The sequence below is a fragment of the Botryllus schlosseri genome, chromosome 12 (genome assembly GCF_051294905.1).
Source record: "Botryllus schlosseri isolate E-star chromosome 12, Bs_hap1, whole genome shotgun sequence".
Classification (NCBI taxonomy): domain Eukaryota; kingdom Metazoa; phylum Chordata; class Ascidiacea; order Stolidobranchia; family Styelidae; genus Botryllus; species Botryllus schlosseri.
Genome location: NC_137247.1, coordinates 2,628,026 through 2,646,963, shown reverse-complemented (window position 1 = coordinate 2,646,963; position 18,938 = coordinate 2,628,026). Strand labels below are relative to the sequence as shown.

At 41.4% G+C, this 18,938-nt stretch overlaps 3 protein-coding genes and 1 long non-coding RNA gene across 6 annotated transcripts in view; all 4 read left to right on the top strand.

Moving 5' to 3' along the window:
• The window catches only part of LOC145451515 (RNA-binding protein RO60-like), a 250,536-nt gene extending 239,266 nt beyond the window's left edge, over positions 1-11,270 (top strand). Inside the window, exon 2 of the mRNA XM_080329725.1 lies at positions 6,626-11,270. Within this exon, the coding sequence (XP_080185851.1) occupies positions 8,066-9,736 (1,671 nt within the window). The 5' untranslated portion in view covers positions 6,626-8,065 and the 3' untranslated portion in view covers positions 9,737-11,270. The remainder of the gene's footprint in view (positions 1-6,625) is intronic.
• LOC145451538 (uncharacterized) overlaps positions 1-18,938 on the top strand; it is a 232,931-nt gene that overhangs the window by 173,706 nt on the left and 40,287 nt on the right. The gene's annotated exons all lie outside the window — the stretch shown is intronic.
• LOC145451529 (coiled-coil domain-containing protein 124-like) overlaps positions 5,292-18,938 on the top strand; it is a 93,741-nt gene continuing 80,094 nt past the window's right edge. For 2 of the 3 annotated variants that reach the window (XM_080329743.1, XM_080329744.1), the window contains exon 1: positions 5,292-6,625. In XM_080329743.1, coding sequence (XP_080185869.1) covers positions 5,511-6,170 — 660 coding nt within the window. In that variant the 5' untranslated portion in view covers positions 5,292-5,510 and the 3' untranslated portion in view covers positions 6,171-6,625. Of the gene's footprint in view, positions 8,026-18,938 lie in introns of those variants that run through there. The other variant, XM_080329742.1, reaches the window with a different exon arrangement.
• Positions 11,330-15,434, top strand: LOC145451511 (ribosome quality control complex subunit NEMF-like). The gene has a single exon (XM_080329722.1). The coding sequence runs from the start codon at positions 11,330-11,332 to the stop codon at positions 14,609-14,611; it is 3,282 nt and encodes a 1,093-aa protein (XP_080185848.1). The 3' UTR covers positions 14,612-15,434.

Here is an 18,938-nt window from a genome sequence, read left to right as displayed (position 1 = left end):
ATCTTCTGACTATATAACAGACCGGAGGTCACGAATTAACAACATATACTAAAGTAATTATTGCAAGATACCAGATGTTATAATTATGAATTACGCGCCCCAGCTCTTCAGGTAATTCTGACCATCGCGGGGGACTGAGATAGGATTAAAAAATGCAATTTAATGCAATTACCAATATTATTGACGGAATGAAATCTTCAACTTGAAAATTGACCACCCTATGGGGGCCCATGCGCGACCATCGTTTGGAGTGGGGGACGATTTGCTGTTTTGATCCTGATTCTAGATACAACCCACGCTAACATGGTATATAAGCCGATGGATATGGCGCCAGGTCCAAATGTTCTGTAAAGAATTGTGAAATAGTGATTGGCGCCCTTTTGACTAGAATAATATGAGAATAAGAGACAAATGAACATAAAATTCTGCCTTCAACTTAATACAGATAATGTAATGCAGGGGTGGCCAACCTTTTCAGCCAAAGGGCCACATTCGATTGACGAACTATTGCGCGGGCCACTAGCCGCGCTAAGCGCGAAAATTTTTCGAAGTTCATAGGTCAATAATATTGTCACTTGACTATATTGCGGGCCTGCTGTATATCGCTGGGCTCAGTTTGCAAGGACTGGACTATTCGACGCCTGGACAATGGACATATCGATATCGAAAGCTTCGATACCAACATGCGTCAATCATTTTGTGCCTAGGTTTCCTAGTCGACGGTCTTTCTGCGAGCGCAAAAGCAAGGTCGCATATGCTGAACGACACTTTGTCTCGTAATCGCGAATATAGTTAGACTCAATCTGTTACATTAGGCGTTCTTTCATTTTCACAAAGGGGTAACAATATTAAAAGAAAGAAATCGAGTGACATCATGTTGCGCGAAGCGTGTAGAAAATTTTTACTTTTGATAAATCTATCGCAAATTATTCTGCTTTATTGTAGTGTACAAAGATCTACTAAAATGTGACTGGCTTATGGATCTGCCAATGCGTCGGAACTAATATTTTAGTCATCACATCTCATGTGTTGCGGCCAGACTAATCAAATTTTTGGTTGGCCTTGTAAGTTCACAATCTGTGCAATCCATTTTTGATAATATTACTAGTTTCGGAAATTACCTCGCGGGCCACTCAAAACCTTCTGGCGGGCCACGGGTTGGCCGGCCCTGATGTAATGCAAGCTGCCATTACGAGAAACGGCAAAAAAAAACGGATCGGTTATGATATTAGCAGCTGTTTTTAATGATTCGTTGTGGAAACTGTAATGTCTTATTGACGAGTACAAAATGTCAAAACCTTTGTCTGGTGTACGTTCGTACCGCATAGGCCTCCTGCTCGCCAAGCAGCAACGGTCAAACTGCGTTTAACTATAGAGACCTACAGTCTCTATAGTTTAACTAAGCGTAACCAAACATTAGGGATGGTGTGAACGTGAGGTTCACGTTCGCGTTCTCTGTGTGAACCTCATAAATTTGGAAGTTCACCTTCACAAACGAACCTTGGTAGGCTCTGCACTGTGAACCTTTTTCATATATTACAATTTTCACGCCATTGTAACATCTTTGGTCGAAATTTATTGCATTTCAACTGCGGACCACTATATATGCATGGCGCTGGCAGCATAAAAATCAACACTAAACGAGCATGCACCTTGACAATCTCAAATATTTTACTTGCTTTGTTACAAACGTTTGCTGGAATATTTATTGACTCTCTGCTTTGAGCTTGACCCGCAATCACACAACATCAAAAGCGAAATACACTACATGTAGGTAGTCAGCGAATGATGCTTATTCAACCAACCAATGAAATTGACATCGTTGTCTGATGTAAAAAATCTAGTAGGCGTACGGGGCCAATCTTGATTTCATATTATGGCTACGATTGGGGTGTTGGCTACTGTTGTTTAACTTTTTAATGGGGTAATATCGGTAGCAAGCATAGAAAACCGTTTTACACAGCGCTTAATATCAACGTAGCAAGACTCAGACGCCGAATACATTGTCCGGTCTGGCCTACATCGTCAAGGCGTAAGCTTATATTCCCTTGCAAGTCACCGTCGAAATTGTTGGCAAAGCGACGGAAAATATCGATTTTATGGGATTATTATTTCATTTGATTGCCTAGGTTGATACATTTGGCGACGCTTATAACGTCAATATTAGGGATGGTGTGAACCTCTGAAAGGTTCAGGTTCGTGTGAACGCGAACCTTTTTGAAAGGTTCTGTGTGAACGCGAACGTGAACCTCATGACGTCACGTGACGTCATATTGCTAATTTCAACCCTACATTTCAGTGAAGTGATAGCCTATATAAACGTACACACGATACAGCGACGGCTCGGGCCACATAATGCCGCTATGCTGAAGTACATATGACGTTTTAAACGTCGCCAAATGTATTACCTGGGTTAATAGAATTGTATAATAATCCCATAAAATCAATATCTTCCGTCGCTTTGCCTACAATTTCGACAAGGACTTGCAAAGGAATATAAGCTTATACGCCTTAACGGTCTAGGCCAGACGGGACAATGTATTCGGCGTCTGAGTATTGCGACATTAATATTGCGCAGAATGTAAAACGGGTTTCTATATTTGCTACCAATATTACCCCATTAACAAGTTATACAGCAGTAGCCAACACCCCAATCGCACGGACTTTGTTTTATGATACAATAAACATATGAAGTCAAGATTGACCCCGTACGCCTGCTAGATTCTTTGCATCAGCCAACGATATCAATTTCATTGATTGGTAGAAAAAGCATCATTCGCTGACTATATGTAGTGCATTTCGCTCTTGATGTTGTGTCATTGCGGATCAAGCTCACAGCAGAAAGTCACTAAATGTTCACAAACGGAAAGCTGACTATTTCAAGCAAACCTTTGTAACAGAGCAAGTAAAATTTTTGAGATTGTCAAGGTGCATCCTCGTTTATTGTTGATTTTTTATGCTGCCAGCGCCATGCATAGAGTGGTCCGCAGTTGAAATGCAATAATTTTCATTCAAAGATGTTATAATGAATGTGAAAATTGTAATATATGAAAAAGGTTCACAGTGCAGAACCTTCCAAGGTTCGTTTGTGAACGTGAACCTCTAAATTTCTGAGGTTCACACACAGAACGCGAACGTGAACCTCACGTTCACACCATCCCTAGTCAATATGTACTTCAGCATTATGTCATTATATGTGGCCGGAGTTGTCGCTAGGTATCGGGCACATTAATAGGAGTAGAGGCTATCACTTCACGGAAATGTAGGGTTGGAATTGGCAATATGACATCACGTGACGTCATGAGGTTCACGTTCGCGTTCACACAGAACCTTTCAAAAAGCTTCGCATTCACACGAACCTGAACCTTTCAGAGGTTCACACCATCCCTACCAAACATCAATACAAAATAAGTTACTATTTTAAACTAGGCAGAGTGGTGATTAATTATCCTGCTGCGAGGTAGTGGCGCCTGAAATGTGTCGATAACCCGAAATACAGCACGGTGGGTGTTCTTACAATCACACTAATTTACATCGAATATCTATTTACTATGTTTGGATACTTCTTACGCAAAGACGAGCACAGCTAATAGGCTACTTCTGACGTAATAATGAGCGGTGGCATTTGAAAATCAGACGTTTTTGCTCTCAATACTAGGCTTACCATACGTCCTCTTTTAGGAGGATTTGTCCTCTTTTTTGACTTTTTTGAAAGTGTCCTCGGAGGACGCCTTTTTGTCCTCTTTTTTGAGATTTTGTCCTCTTTTTTGAAAATTTAGGCAGATTTAGAGCAAATTGCGAGTGATATGCCGCATATTAGCACAGAAGTGAATTAAGCTCCGACGGGTATTCCGGAGTGAAAATCGGTGATTTTAGCTGTGAGCGAAAAGATGACCCTTTTTTTTTTTTTTTTTTTCAGTCATCCACCTGGCAATGTGGAGTAAAAAACGTTATTAAAAATTAACCGGTTTTTGAGAATTTTACTCCGGTTTTGCAAGTTGCAAATTTCTGAAAAAGTGTCCTCTTTTTGATTTCCAAAATATGGTAAGCCTACTCAATACCTGGTATAATATCTCTTCCTTGTTCACGAATGTTCAGTTTATGTCACAGTCCTTATGTGCAAATAAAAAGTAATCGTTGTTCCACAAAGAAATCGATTAAATATGGGAAGTAGTCGATTATTACGATTACGATTTACTTCGGAATTTTTTCGAATGTAATCGATTGCGATTACGATTACTTCAAAATGCTGTAATCGTCGTAATCGATTACGATTACTAATCGCGATTACCCCATGTCTGATTGTGATACGATTGTGATGGGTAATAGCCTACATATCATTAATAGTCTGTCGACTGTGGTGCTAACTGCGGATGAGGATGCCGAACCAGCTCTTCATCGCTAGCATGCGTGGTCGTGATCAGTTTCAACTTACCATATCTATCGGTGTCGGAAACTTTTGGGCCAAATAATGGTGAGATGCGGGTAAACAAATGCAGTTATTTATCAGAGGTGGTCAGTGACGAAGTCGTAGGTTAATCTGGGCTCCGCTTCCGCCGCTTCGCTGTTCTTAATACAGCGACAAAAGAGACCCAATGAAGAACGAAAAAAAGCAAAGAGAAAGAGTCTAAAAAGAATGAAGTTCAACATCGAAAAGACTTTGACATCGTGTACTAGGCCGCGCTACGTCTCACTACGCACCAAGACATATAAAGTTTTAGGCCACGTAACACGCGACATCCAAGGAGTGTGCCAGAACGATCGACAGCGAGAAAACCTTGGTCGAAAAGGACTGCCCTTATGCTGACCAAAAACTTCGTTATATATACAAAATACATATAGGTTTAATTTTCCATAGGCGAAGCCCCCAAGAAGTTCGTTTTATCATCCTGTGGGGCCCAATAGGCCTACCAACGTTTTTTGGAGGGGGGGGGGGTGACGAAGTGCCGTTACGGCCCTGAAAGGATGACTAAGTTAACCACATCATCAGTCAAATTTGAATACGCAGAATAGCTGACAGACATATTCACTTGAGAATTGTCTGTAACACATATAGAGGTGGTCAAAGTAGTCATCGTTTCTAGGTGTAATTTTGCCTAGAAAACTGTCAAGTAGAAGTAGTATAAATCAAAACCACTTGATGAAGTAGCGTATGGAGGCAAAATCTACTTGCAGTAGAAGTTTAAGTAGAAGTACTTCGTTACTGACTACCTCTGACCATTATGTCAACGGGATAGTTTCAATTTCAAGATGTTTTCATGTTTTTATGGCTCATTGGGTAGGCAAATACTAACTACATACATGTGTGTGCTTGTGCGAATGTGCGTGTTGTTGTGTAAGCTACTTCCTAAAATACTTCCTAAAAAATTACTTCCTGAGGTAGGGCCTTAGCAAATTCGTATCTGTGGCGGTTTACTAGCACAGCTATGCATTAGGGTAGCGATCATTTAAATTATGTTCGATGCTCCGATTCTCATACTGTACTTGTCTAAATCGCGCGAAGCATCAAAATGCCAAAGAAATTCAAGGGCGAAAACTCTAAAGCCGTGGTAGCCCGCGCCCGCAAAGCCGCCGCGGCAGACGCCGTAAAAGCAAAAAAAGACAAAGAAGCCGAAGACGCGTATTGGGCTGATGACGATAAAAGCGTGCAAAGGAAACAAAACAGAAAAGCCGATAAGGAACAGAAAAAGGCGGAACTCCTAAACAAAAAACGGGAAAGAGAGGAGTTATACAATGCAGAATTGGAGAGTATTAAATCCGCAAAACCTGTTAGCAGCAAGCCTTCCACAAAGGTTACAAGAGCTCAAATTATGGAAAATGCAGAGAGAGAAAATGCAGAAAAAGACAAAAAAGTAATTGTGGAGGATAAAATAGAAGAAAATGTTAATCAAATACTCGCTGACCAAGTTAAGCAAGGAGAATCTCTCGAAGCGAGGAGCGTGTCGGACGCGATATCTGTATTATCAGTCGCTCAAGAAGTGGACCGTCATCCGGAACGTAGAATGAAAGCGGCTTACACCAAATTCGAGGACGAAAACTTTCCGCGATTGAAGATAGAATATCCTAATTTGAGGATGTCCCAACTGCGCCAAATGCTTAAGAAGGAATGGATGAAATCTCCCGAAAATCCGATGAATCAGAGATTTCTAGCGTACAATGCGAAAAAATGATGGGGGGGGGGGGTTACAGTGTTCTTTATTGACAGAGTTCGAGTATTGGTGTGTCGGTGTTCTTGTTCATCAACAGAATAGTGGCTACATATGCAACTTTGTTAAAATTACGACGTCCAATTCACATATGGTGCGGGTTGTTAATCGGCAAGGCACCTTTTCTGCACAGAAAGCCTGTCGACCGGTCTGATTCTATACTTGATTAAAAACGTTCCAGTGCAACATATTTCTTCAGAATGCAATAATGGCTGTCCGCGATGAGAAGTCCCCCGATAGCCAACTTAACATGGATATTTGCCATCCAGGTGGTGCATTACAGATGTCCATAAGAATGCGGCCGTACGCCATATATGTAATCGAAATGCCGTCATGAATAGCAAAAAGGTTGAACACCCCTTCCCTAGACATAGAGAACGTAAATAAGTCGCTGAAGACTACCCCATGACGTGTGTCAGGTGTCAGCCAAAAATATTCAGGTTCATTTCAATATCAATATATTATTAAATTGTAGATGGGAAATTTATTCGCATGACAGATCTGTTTTTGACAATTTGTCTTTCGCTGTGCGAAAACGTTTGGACGGTTTGATTGGTTCCATGTCGTTGGTCTCACAGGTCAAGCCACTTCAATCGTACCTACATGACAATGATATAACTTGCGCTAAGGTAGTGACAATATTAGTATCTGTGGTGACTGATGACTGAAGCTAACATTAGCATTTGTGGTGGGCGCACAATTTATATACTTCAGTCAGATTGTCAGTCCATGCTTAATTACCTTGTGTAATTGGCGACGAAGTCCGTGTGATTGCGTGTGCCATTAACAGTGAACACAAATTCCATACTGGCCTTATGCCACAGATATCACAGTTCCACAAAGGTCACTTGCAAATGCCAATGTTTTTCAGCCACTATGTTAGTCAAAAAAATATATGCAATGCGCTTTGCAAACTGGATTTTCATGTTCTGACTATTCAGGAAATTCTGCGACTGAGTAGTCTCAGTGATAATTATATAGTGTGCTACAGTAGCATTGATTCTTCGCTAGAAAGTCAAGCTGGTCGTGGCCCTTTCGAAAAATGTAATCTTCAGGTCAAATCATTATTATTTGCAGCATTTTTGTCTTGTATTTTATGTGCCGTCTTTAGAATATTAACTTGGGCTTCTATTGTGACGGGTATTGTGTCCAATTGAGGTTCATATGCATTGTACCGCACAATATCGCAGCTCAAATTGTTCCTCACGTTTGTTCACGAATTTATTTGTTATTGTTGCGATTATGTCACTACATAGTGACAATGCTTGTTAGTGATATTTTGCGCTGATGATCTATGGATGACTGTAAAGTGTCTTTCAGTTTGCCCTTGGAGTCTCAAGTTGGCACGAATTGAAAGCAAATGATATTATATGATGGAAGGCGGGCGTGCAGTATATTATGTGAACATATATTTGAATTGAAGAATCTTATGTCCATTTTAGACATTTGAGAAAATAAACTTTCTATAAAGTTTTTATACTCTTTTGGCCATGACTAACTTTAAAACAATGCAATTAATATGACCAAGTCCTGGCTCGAAAAACTTGATCTTCTGTAAATTTGAAAAAGGATCTCAAAATTTGAAAAATAGCCATCCTCAGTTACTTTGATTCCATAAGCGACAATATGTAGTTGTGTTGATTTTGAGAAACAGACAATAACACAGCCTTGAGAACATGGTATCTTGCTTGAGTTGACTGCTACTTTTGCGCACACATCACCAGCCTTGGTAATTATCATACGACTACTGTAGGTATGATTTCGATTTTTGCGTCTGTTCTATAGTACTCCTGTTAAATATATGAACACACTTTTCAGAGTATAATTACTATTCTTACAACATACTTAAGACATCCCAAATGGCGTCTGCACAAGTACCCAACGAACCACCTAAACTCACAAGCGCTGTTTTGGAGGATAAAACCAAACCAGAGGAAGACAATGACTTCTGTTGGCCTCAAACAAGTTACGGCGATTGCTGGCGTCTGTTACTTACAGGATTTACCGACAACAAAGTAACACCGTCCAAGATTAACAAATATACACTTAATCTGGATCAAGCAGTTTCTTTACTTGAGAGCGTTGTAACTGTAGGGAAGGGTGTTGAGCTTTTGAACACAGTTCAGAGGGTGCATGATCGCGGGCTCACTGTAATGAAAGACTCGCTCATCTTCGCAATAGCTTACTGCACTTGTTGCAAAGAGCAAACTGTGAAAAAGAGAGGTTTTGAAATGATGCTAAAAATCTGTACGCGGTCTGTCTCCTTTCTGACGTTTATAGATTATCGTGAAAAAGTATGCAAGCACGTGCGTGGAACTACGGGGTGGAGTAAAGGTCTGCGGTCTGCCGTGAAAAAATGGTATTTGAGTCACGAAACGACCGAGCTTGCTAAACTTGTCACGGAATATCCGCGCCACAACAAATGGTCTCACCGGGACGTACTCCGTCTTGCTCACATCCCGCCGAGCAACGAATGTCAGAAAATTATTTTCAGTTTTCTGATCGTAGGCTTGAAAAAGACGTCGGAACTGTTCAAGAACGAGTCTGATGACGCCAGTCAAAAATTGCTGGTGCTTCTCGAAGAGCTGACGGCGGTCAAGAAAGCTCAGAACGCGTCTGAGATTGTTCCTTTTATGGATAAACTGAAACTGCCTTGGGATTTTGTGTCTTACAACCTGTATCACGAAGTCGAATTATGGGAAGAGATGATCGCGGTGATGCCGTTTGATGTGATGATACAAAACACGACGAGAATGGCTAAAATGAAACTGCTTGAAGGCGATAATCGCACCAAAAAAGCTTTCATGAAGAGATGTCTGGATAAGAAGCAAATTGGTGATTCTGGAATTCACCCTTTTCAAGTGTTAATGCAGAGGGAGTTTTACAGCAATGCTATTAACGACACTAAGAGAAAACCCAGTTGGAAAGTGAATCGCGAAATCGTAGTGTCTTTGAACTTAGCGCTGGCGTTCTCGATGGAGTGCAATCTTAAATCTTCGGGTAAAAGATTCCTTGTGGCGTTAGACGCGTCAGATTCGATGAAAGCCCATATTGTCAACAATGACCACATTCAATGTCACACTACTGCGGCCATGATCGCTCTGTGTATCGCCAGAGCGGAGAACAAAGTGGTGGTCAAAGCGTTTTCGAGAGAGCTTGAAGAAGTAAAGATCACTGCGGAAACGAAAGTGGATGAAATAGTCAAAAAATTGACGGAGGTGCAGTTAGGCGGGTGTGATTGTTCCCGTCCGCTAATTTACGCAAAATCGAATAAAATAAAGGTCGATGTTTTCGTCGTGGTCACCGACAAAGAGACGTGGAGCGGAAAAACGAATCCTTTCGACGCACTGAAGCAGTACAGAAAAGCGTTGAAGATACCAGCCAAGCTTGTCGTCGTGATGTTAAATCCGGACGGCGCAACCGGCGAGGGGATCGTATCGAACCCGCAAGACAGAGGCATACTGCTAATCACCGGGTTCTCTGCTGGAATGGCGAAAGTGATGTCCAATTTTTCAAAATATCCATACTGAATGTGATGCTGAGTAATTGACCACTACGTAAACGCAATGTTGCATGCATGTAATTTTCGTGATCTGAATAAGTTTTCATCCCGGGTCACTTGCGATGAAACCAGTCATTGATTATACTCGTGCGGAATTAGCAATAATGATCGAGTAGACGTTTAGTTGTTTGAAGAAAGCGCTCACGCGACCTTGTAATACCGTCAGTAATGATGTACATCTGCGCTAATTTCTTGCCTGTGACATGTGGCAATTTGGAACTCTATTGCCAATGATGCCATACCGTCCTTATTTCTTAGATTTATCCTCATGTTTAAGCGCGGGGATCCGTTAAAACTGCAATGTCCTTGTTTTCGGCAATGAGTCCTTGATTAGCACTGGGCAAAAGTGTTGACATATTGGTTTAGTTTTTATTGTCTTTTAGTTTTTCCTAATTTTGTGGGTAGGCTACTTTTAGAGTGTTTGGCTTTCAGTAGTTTTTGATCCATATCGATGGCAACTGACTATCGCTCATTTGGAACGGCTGTTATTGCTAAAACGTGAAATTATGTAAGCTACTTGAATACTAGTCGTGACCAACGTTTTTAATACACCGACTCCAATTCCGACTCCTGAAACTTTTAAATTCAGTACTACAAACATACTAAGAAAATCATGTCAAAGTCAGTTGAATGATTTAACATGACCATAAATATGTGAAAAAAGTAATTATGTTTGCACATTTTTTGTTTCATTGTCACGCTACGAAAAATCATCACTACGCGGGTGGCATACATCCAAGGGGTGTTTGAAAATTTATGTTAAATTTCTGATTCGAGTTACTGGTAGCGGATGACTGCTTGATTTCGAATATGATGACCACCATGCATTTCGGCAATGATTTGTCGCCTAATACTTTCAACATCTATTATTGCCATCGCCTTGTCACTTCATTACCAATGAACAATTTTCCTGTTTGTTTTTGGTTTCCGGTCTGCAGTGTGATGACCGCTTTGCTAAGCCATAATTGTTGATAGCTTTTTTATACCCGCGTGTGCTCTGATCAATTTTTCAATGTTTGTAACTGTATGTTTTTGCTTAAAAAGCGCTTTTATTGGGATCCTACAATTTGCAAATATTACACAGTCGCAATCTTGGTATAGATGCCCCGTAACAGCCAAATTATTTGTTCTGTATGATTCCCTACGTATCAATTGAAGGTTCAGTATCTGGAAAAAAAATTACACTGCTCAACTAGTCGGCATCGGACTTGGAGAACTAGATAATTCTAGCTATCTAATTGTACTAATTTGGGCAAAATACCGGTAACGTAATTTGTGAAATATTTCTTAGCTCTCAGTTTAATTCTAATCTAATTTGGAAAACAATGTGTAGATGTAATTCTAATTTTATTTGGAAAAGCTGAAAATTTTCTAGTTGTCCAAGTCTGGCCGGCATACTACTGGTAAATCGTGTATTTTTTCTCACTGCTTCCGAACTTTTTAGTTTGCTGAAAAACTGCAAATTTTGTAGTGTTGATCGATTTGCCTTTTCTCTCATTAGATTTTATTCTACTCGTATGCGTAGTTACTGTTATGAGATAAGCGATACATCTACATCACAATGAAGACGCGGTTCACAACGTTGGACATATGCGCCGTGTTGTCTGAAATTAACTCCACACTCACCGGGATGCGTCTGGCTAATGTTTACGACATTAACAACAAGACGTATCTGTTGAAGCTGGCTAAGCCCGACGTTAAAGCGATGTTGTTGATGGAATCCGGCATTAGGCTGCATAAATCTGAATTTGACTGGCCTAAAAATATGATGCCGTCTGGATTCTCGATGAAACTACGGAAGCATTTGAAAGGACGACGGCTAGTTAGCGCGAAACAGTTAGGCATCGATCGTATCGTAGACTTACAGTTTGGATCCGACGAGGCTGCTTATCACGTCATACTGGAACTTTACGATAGAGGAAATATTATCCTGACAGATCATACCTACACTATTTTAAATCTGTTGCGTTATCGCACAGAGAACAAAGACGGGGACAACGCGGAAGTTAGATTTGCGGTACACGAACGCTATCCCGTTGATTCCGCGAAGAAAAGGTCTGATTTTTCCGAAGTTGAACACAATGTGAGGCGAGTTTTGAAGGATTGTAAGAAAAACGATTTGTTGAAAAGAACATTAAACCCACATTTATCATTTGGCGCACCCTGCATTGAACATTGTCTGTTGTCAGTCGGATTTCCGCCAAGTGCCAGTGTTGGAAAAGGTTTTGAAGGTACTGATGATGATGTGGATAGAGTTATATCTGCGTTAAAAATCGGTGATGGCATACTAGATTCTTTGTGTGACGGTAACGCGAAAGGGTACATCATTCAAAAGAATGAGAAAAAAAGCGACGGTACCACGGTGCAAACGAACGTCGAATTCCATCCCGTGCTTTTTAAGCAGTTTGAGGGTTCTGACTATTCAGAGTTGGTTTCTTTCAACAAGGCTGCTGACGAATTTTTCGGCAATTTGGAATCGCAAAAGGCAGACTTGAAGATAGTTCAGCTGGAAAAATCGGCGCAAAAAAGGTTAGATAACATTAAAAAAGACCACGAACAACGCCTGACTACGCTTGAAAAGCAACAAGACAGTGATATCTACAAAGCAAGGATGATTGAAGAAAATTTGCCTCTTGTAGAGCAAGCGATACGTGTGGTGCGGACCGCGATCGCGAATCAAATTGACTGGAATGAAATTATTAGTTTGATTAAAGATGCTCAAGCCGGTGGCGATCCTGTTGCTCGAGCAATTTCAGGCCTTGATTTGCAGAGCAATGCGTTCACGATGGTTTTGACTGAGCAAGCTATCGAAAGTGATTCTTCTGATGAAGAAAACGCGAGTACCGCGAATTCTACGAGTAAGGTTAAAGTTGTCATTGATTTGGGGTTGTCTGCGTATGGTAACGCGAAAAAATATTACAGTCACAAAAAGCAGGCTTCTCATAAACAGCAGAGAATCGTGGAATCTTCTCAAAAAGCGTACAAATCTGCGGAAAAGAAAATGAAGCAGACTTTTGATGAAGCCAACAAAATTCATAACATACAGAAGGCGAGAAAAACGTTTTGGTTTGAAAAATTCATTTGGTTTGTGTCTTCCGAGAACTATTTGGTGATAGGCGGGCGTGACGCGCAGCAGAATGAGATTTTAGTGAAAAAATACTTGACCGAAAACGATATTTACGTTCACGCGGACTTGCACGGGGCCACAAGCTGCATTATCAAAAATCACGGAAAATCCGAAATTCCCCCGAAAACTCTAAACGAAGCAGGCACCATGGCTATCTGTCACAGCGCGGCTTGGGACGCGAAAGTAGTCACTAGCGCTTGGTGGGTTCGCAGTAACCAAGTGTCTAAGACCGCGCCGAGTGGGGAATACTTAACCACCGGGAGCTTTTTGATTAGAGGCAAAAAGAACTATCTACCCCCGTCTAATTTAATTTACGGTTTTGGAATTGTGTTTAAAGTGGATGAGACTTGCGTTCATAAGCATCAAGACGAAAGAAAAGTGGTGTCTATCGATGCGGCTGAGATTGGTGTTTCAGAATCATCAGTTGCACAACCTGATGTTGAATTAGACATCGATTCAGATGAATCTGATGGGGATGAGAAATTGGATGGGAATAAGATGCAGGAGCGGGTAGACGATGTACGCTTAAAAGATAATGTGAATTCGAGTAATGAAATCGGTATGGATAGAAACACGACTGCCACTTCTGGTAAGGAAGTTAGAGATGTGGATGATATCACCAGAGATTTAGAAGCTACTGACGTTATCAATCCTGATTGTGGTTTGGGAAATGTGGAAAATCATGCTTTTGGTGTTGATTTTGAAAAATCTGCGGAAAACAGTAACGAGACAGGTTTAAAAGACGCTGTAGACTCGAACAAGGAAATCGATGTCGAAAAAAGCATGCCTTTGACTTGTGGTAATGAAGTTGATGATGAGAATGATACTGAAGATTTAGAAGCTACTAATGTTAGTGAACTTGACTCTGTCACTGATTGCAGTCCGAAAGTCGAAGAAAATCCGTCTTTTGGTTTCGATCTTGAAAATGACGCACGAAAGAGTGCCGAAGAATTGGATTTTCCAGAGTTTCCAGACACAAACGTAAAGGTTGCTTTCGCGAACGAAAGGAGTTCTCAGAACGACACAGCGCGCCAAAAATCGCTGTCGCGAGATGACGGTGATTCACACGGAGTTCAAGACGTGCAGAGTAGAGGCCAAGCTCAACCCAAGCGCGGGCACAGGCACAAGCAGAAGAAGATGAAGAACAAATACAAGGACCAAGACGAAGAGGAGCGTGCCCTAAAAATGGAGCTGCTGCAGCAATCTCAAAGCCAAAAAGCGAGAGATCGCAAAGCCAAGAAAAATAAGGCGTCCGCCAAGCAAAGTAACGCGACTAGCAGTAAAAACCAGTCGGATAAAAGAAGAGGGAAAGTTCAATCAAAGTCGAATTCGACTGAAGCAAGTTATGATTCGGATGAGGAACGGGCCAAAGTCCTCGAAAACGAACATTTAAACCGGGAAAGTTCGGGGATTTTAAGCTCCTTGACCGGATGCCCCTTTAGCGACGATATCTTGTTATTTGCCTTGCCAGTGTGCGCACCGTATAACACTATGCACAATTACAAGTTTAAAGTGAAACTGACTCCGGGTAATACGAAGAAGGGAAAAGCGGCTAAGTCTGCGCTGTCGCTGTTTCAGAGCATGAAGGAAACTAATCCGCTCGAGAAGGATCATCTCAGAAGTATTAAAGATCATGATTTGGCTAGGAATATACCGGGGAAGGTGAAGGTTTCGTCGACCAGCCAGCAGTTGCATAAGAAAAAGAAAGGAAAATGATGACACTGTGTTTTACGTAACGGCCTGACGGTCGGTTTCCCAATACGATTTTAAGGCGACTCATTAAAAACGGGATTCAGATCCGTAAAATCTTGCGGCAGGATTGTAAGCAAGTCTCCGAGTCACAAGTCCATCTCACTTTTACAGTTCTGACTCGAGTCAAGTCTAGTCAATTTCAATTCACCACCGAGTCAAGTCCCGAGTTAGAGTCAGCGAACACAGGTTCGAGTCCGAGTCATGGTAATATGACTCGGGTCCGAGTCCAAGTCATTGTGTTTGATTGATCAGTTTCCAGTTGAAGTCTTGTTAAACCCCCTTTTATAACTCTGTTTGGTGATATTGAATGGTTCGCATTTATAATATATTAATTTTCCTCACTTTTAGCAGTTTTTGGTCGCATTTTAAAGTACCAGTACCAATAGACGAAATGCCAATAGTGTGGTTTAGTGGTTACTTTACTATTCTTCGAAATTACAATTAAATGTCGGTCTTGGCCGTCTGAGACTCGAGTCATATGACTTGTTTCGAGTCGTGCGCATGCACAATGACTTAAATCCAAGTCAAGTCAATAAACAAATAGACCCGAGGCGAGTAAAATGCACATATTTGAACTTACCACATCATTCTCAATGTTATGATGACATGATCCTCGATCTCTAGACGAGTTCTAATTATTCACTCAGTTCCAAACACTGCCTCGCGTTAATTTGTATTTATTTGCCGCAGTGTAAATAACAAATGTTATAGAAATTATTACAAGACGTGGATGTTGATTGTTGGGTTTGTGCATTCAGTTGAATAAAATATGTTCTCGTAAATGCTGCATACCTCTCGCTGCCCTTCAGTTGCGGTTCACATGATGGCCGTCTCCTGTCATGGAATTGGGATTGTGTTGAACGCCTTGCAGTTTAGGGGACTAGTTGGTAGAGGACTTGGATCGTGGGCTGTCAGCTCAGAATAGGCAGAAAAATCATGTCATAGAGTTACTCAACATTAAGACGTTTCCGTCATTTTATCTCGAGAAAACCGAATTGTCCTCCGGGGACGCCGAAATGTCTTTTTCGCATTACGTTATATTCTATTACGTTGATTGCTCGGCGAATAAATAGGGACAGCCCTGAAAGGTGTGTGATATCGCACAATGAGACATGTGAGATATGGGTCGTAAGTAGGGCTGGGCAAAATCGAGTACCTGAGTGATTCGATTCTGAATCACGTAATATGCTTCGAGTCGAGTCGAGTAATCGAGTATCACTCATTATGACGTCATAAAAGAATGTAATACGTCAAAGGTCAAATATGTACCCTTTATGCCCCCACAAGGAATATAATGCCTTTTATCCATCTCATAAATGATAATTTGGTATTTTTCCGACCATACCGATGTCATTCCACTTGGTGACAACTTTGTGGGATAATCAAGACTTCGGAAATGTGCTACGTCCAGTAACCTTCGTAGCTTCGTACCATACGTTTCGTATGCTACGATACCGCCAATCAACGTTTCAAGGCTTCACCAGTGAAAATTAGTATCGAAACTATAATTCTCGTTGATAAATTAACTTTCAGTGGCGAGAAGCTTATAATTTCAGTACTCGAAAAAATCGTATTTTACTACTCGACTCGAATCATTAAAATTAATACTCGATTCAGATTCGAGTACTCGAATCATTGTGCCCAGCCCTAGTCGTAAGGTAATTGATGCGAAGATTGACTAAAAGGGTCATCGCAAACTAAATTGGACGTGGACGTGGAAGCCGGTTTTCAGATGCTGACTCGGAAAAACGAACTATTTTAGAGCGATCAACCCCTTCGTTATACAGAGCATGTATAAATGTCTGTTAATGCACCTTGTCAAAAGTGTCCTATTTCTCGGATCTCAAAATATGGTAACCCTAATACAGTGGTTCCCAACCTTTTTGTCTTCATTCCCCACTTCACATTTATTCCGAGCCTTCATTCCCCACTACCCAAAACTATCGTCGTATTTCCTTACAACTTTTGTCATTACGGAGCCGCTATTTGCTTGTTTGAGTACACAAGACACACAACCCAACCAGTACGCGGGACAATCACCCATAACTGCAACATGAAAGGTATTGTGAACCCATACCAGTAACCAGGGCCGTAACTGCCCCACCCCAAACCCCCCAATTGGGGGGGGGGATTATTTCGTGAATGAGCATAAATTATAGAGTAGTTTTTGAAAATTTATTCAACTTTTTCAAAAAATTTTCGCACACTGCGCGATTTCAAGTCGACAAGTGTCTTGATTATTGGGTACTCTTTCCCCAAGACAAAATACACAAGATTTATAGAAATGGGCCATGTAACAAAGCGACTCCACGAAGTCCATGAGCCAGAACGAGCGGTAACCAGAAAACCTTGGGCGTAACCCGTAAAGGACTGCCCTTATGCTGACCGAAAGCTTCGTTATATATACAAAATACATATAGGCTTAATTGTCCATACAGGCGCCTGACTGGCGCCAAAGGTTCCTGTCTTGGCAATCTGAACCTCACAAAACATACCATCCCGCAGGAAAAAATTATATGCCAGTGAAGAAACACCGCAAACTGAAATCGTGTGATCTTTCAGTTTAGTACGTTTGGGCGATTCTGTATTTCTTGATATAGCAGACAGGAGGTCAGGAAATAGCATCATGTAACGAAGTCATACCAACGGGTCCGCCCGCCCGAATATGTTAGGGTTGCCATACGTCCGGATTTTCCCGGACATGTCCGGAATTTCACTGAAAAATCTGCGTCCGGGAGGAATTTCTGAAATATGCTTAAATGTCCGGAATTTTGAAGGCTGGAATCAGGCTCAAAAGTTTTTCGTAAATCAACGTAAACAATATTTATTTTCAAGCAGATTTATGCTATTCAAAATTGTTCTTCGCGTCGCGCGCGAGTTAATGCAACGTATAATGATATTAGTATGGGCACCAGACACCACCCTCGCCACAAAATGCAATCAGAATGAATATAAATTACCATCATTTACTGAATTAAGTCTGATTGTAATCGCAATTTTAAGCTAACGGCATATTCCTAGAGTTGGTTAAGGCCGATTGGATGCTTCAATCACATACAGTGGTTCCAAATCTTGGGGTCGTCCGCCTTTATCTGGGGATCGTGATGATGTTGGACGTAATCAGCTTCCCAGGCCGTGAGTAAGTGTGGGCAACAGGGCTGTGGCGTCGGAGTCGGAGTCGGTGGAGTCGGAGTCGGAGTCAGGGTAATTTTCGCTTGATGGACTCGGAGTCGGAGTCGTGAAAACTATAATAGCTGGAGTCGGAGTCGGAGTCGAGGGGAAAATACTGACTGGAGTCGCAGTCGGAGTTTGTGAGAATGACCCTTACTTCGACTCCGACTCCGACTCCAACTTCTCTATCACGAATACATTTGCTTTCAAAGAATTTTCAATATAATTTTATGTACCACCAATCACTGTTATTAATAACCATACAGATCAGGTGCGACCAGCCCTTGGCTCGCAGGCCAAATTTGGCACATGAGAAGGTTAGGGGTGGCCTGCACTGCAAGGTAATTCTCGAAATTATTTATGACATCCGGTACAATTGCAACGCAAACCAAAATTTGATTAGCATGACCGCGAAATTGAATGATGACTATAACAACAGTTCTGACGCACAGGCGTATCCAGGGGCCAGCCACATCTATCCCAGATCTTCGTATAGGACCATAAAGTAGAATATTTCATAGCAGATTTATTTGACTTGAAATTTTTCTCGGTACTTCGCATGATTCATTGTCACTAGATTTCTTGCATTCAGTATTTGAGCCCTCTTCTGAAAATTATAAATACATATTATAATCACAGAATTGAGTCTAGTTATATTCGCAATTAGGAGATAACGTGTCGTCCAACATGCAGGTTCGCCTCTGCACTCGCAGAGAGATCGTCGACAAAACATTTGCACAAAATGATAGAGGCATGTTCACGTTCACTGATACCGTCGATTTTGCTATGTCTAAACGTCGAATAATCCTGCCCTTGCCAAATGAGCCCAGTGGTATACAGATGCGACCCCCAATGTATGTTAGCAACATATTTATTGATATAATTCAGTCGTTATCTTGCAAAGAAATTTCGCGCTTCGCGCGACCAGGGCCTGATTGCGCACTGCACAGTTGCATGACATATTGTTATCAATTTTAAAGCGTATTAAGTCTTGTTTGCAATGTTACCTAAATCGGTTCGCTCCTATCGGACGACTAAAAAAAGGTTATCAACATTCCAGTTGCCCGCGCAATGGTTCGTAAATCGCATGTGTCCCTTCGGCCGAAAACGTTGCCCACCC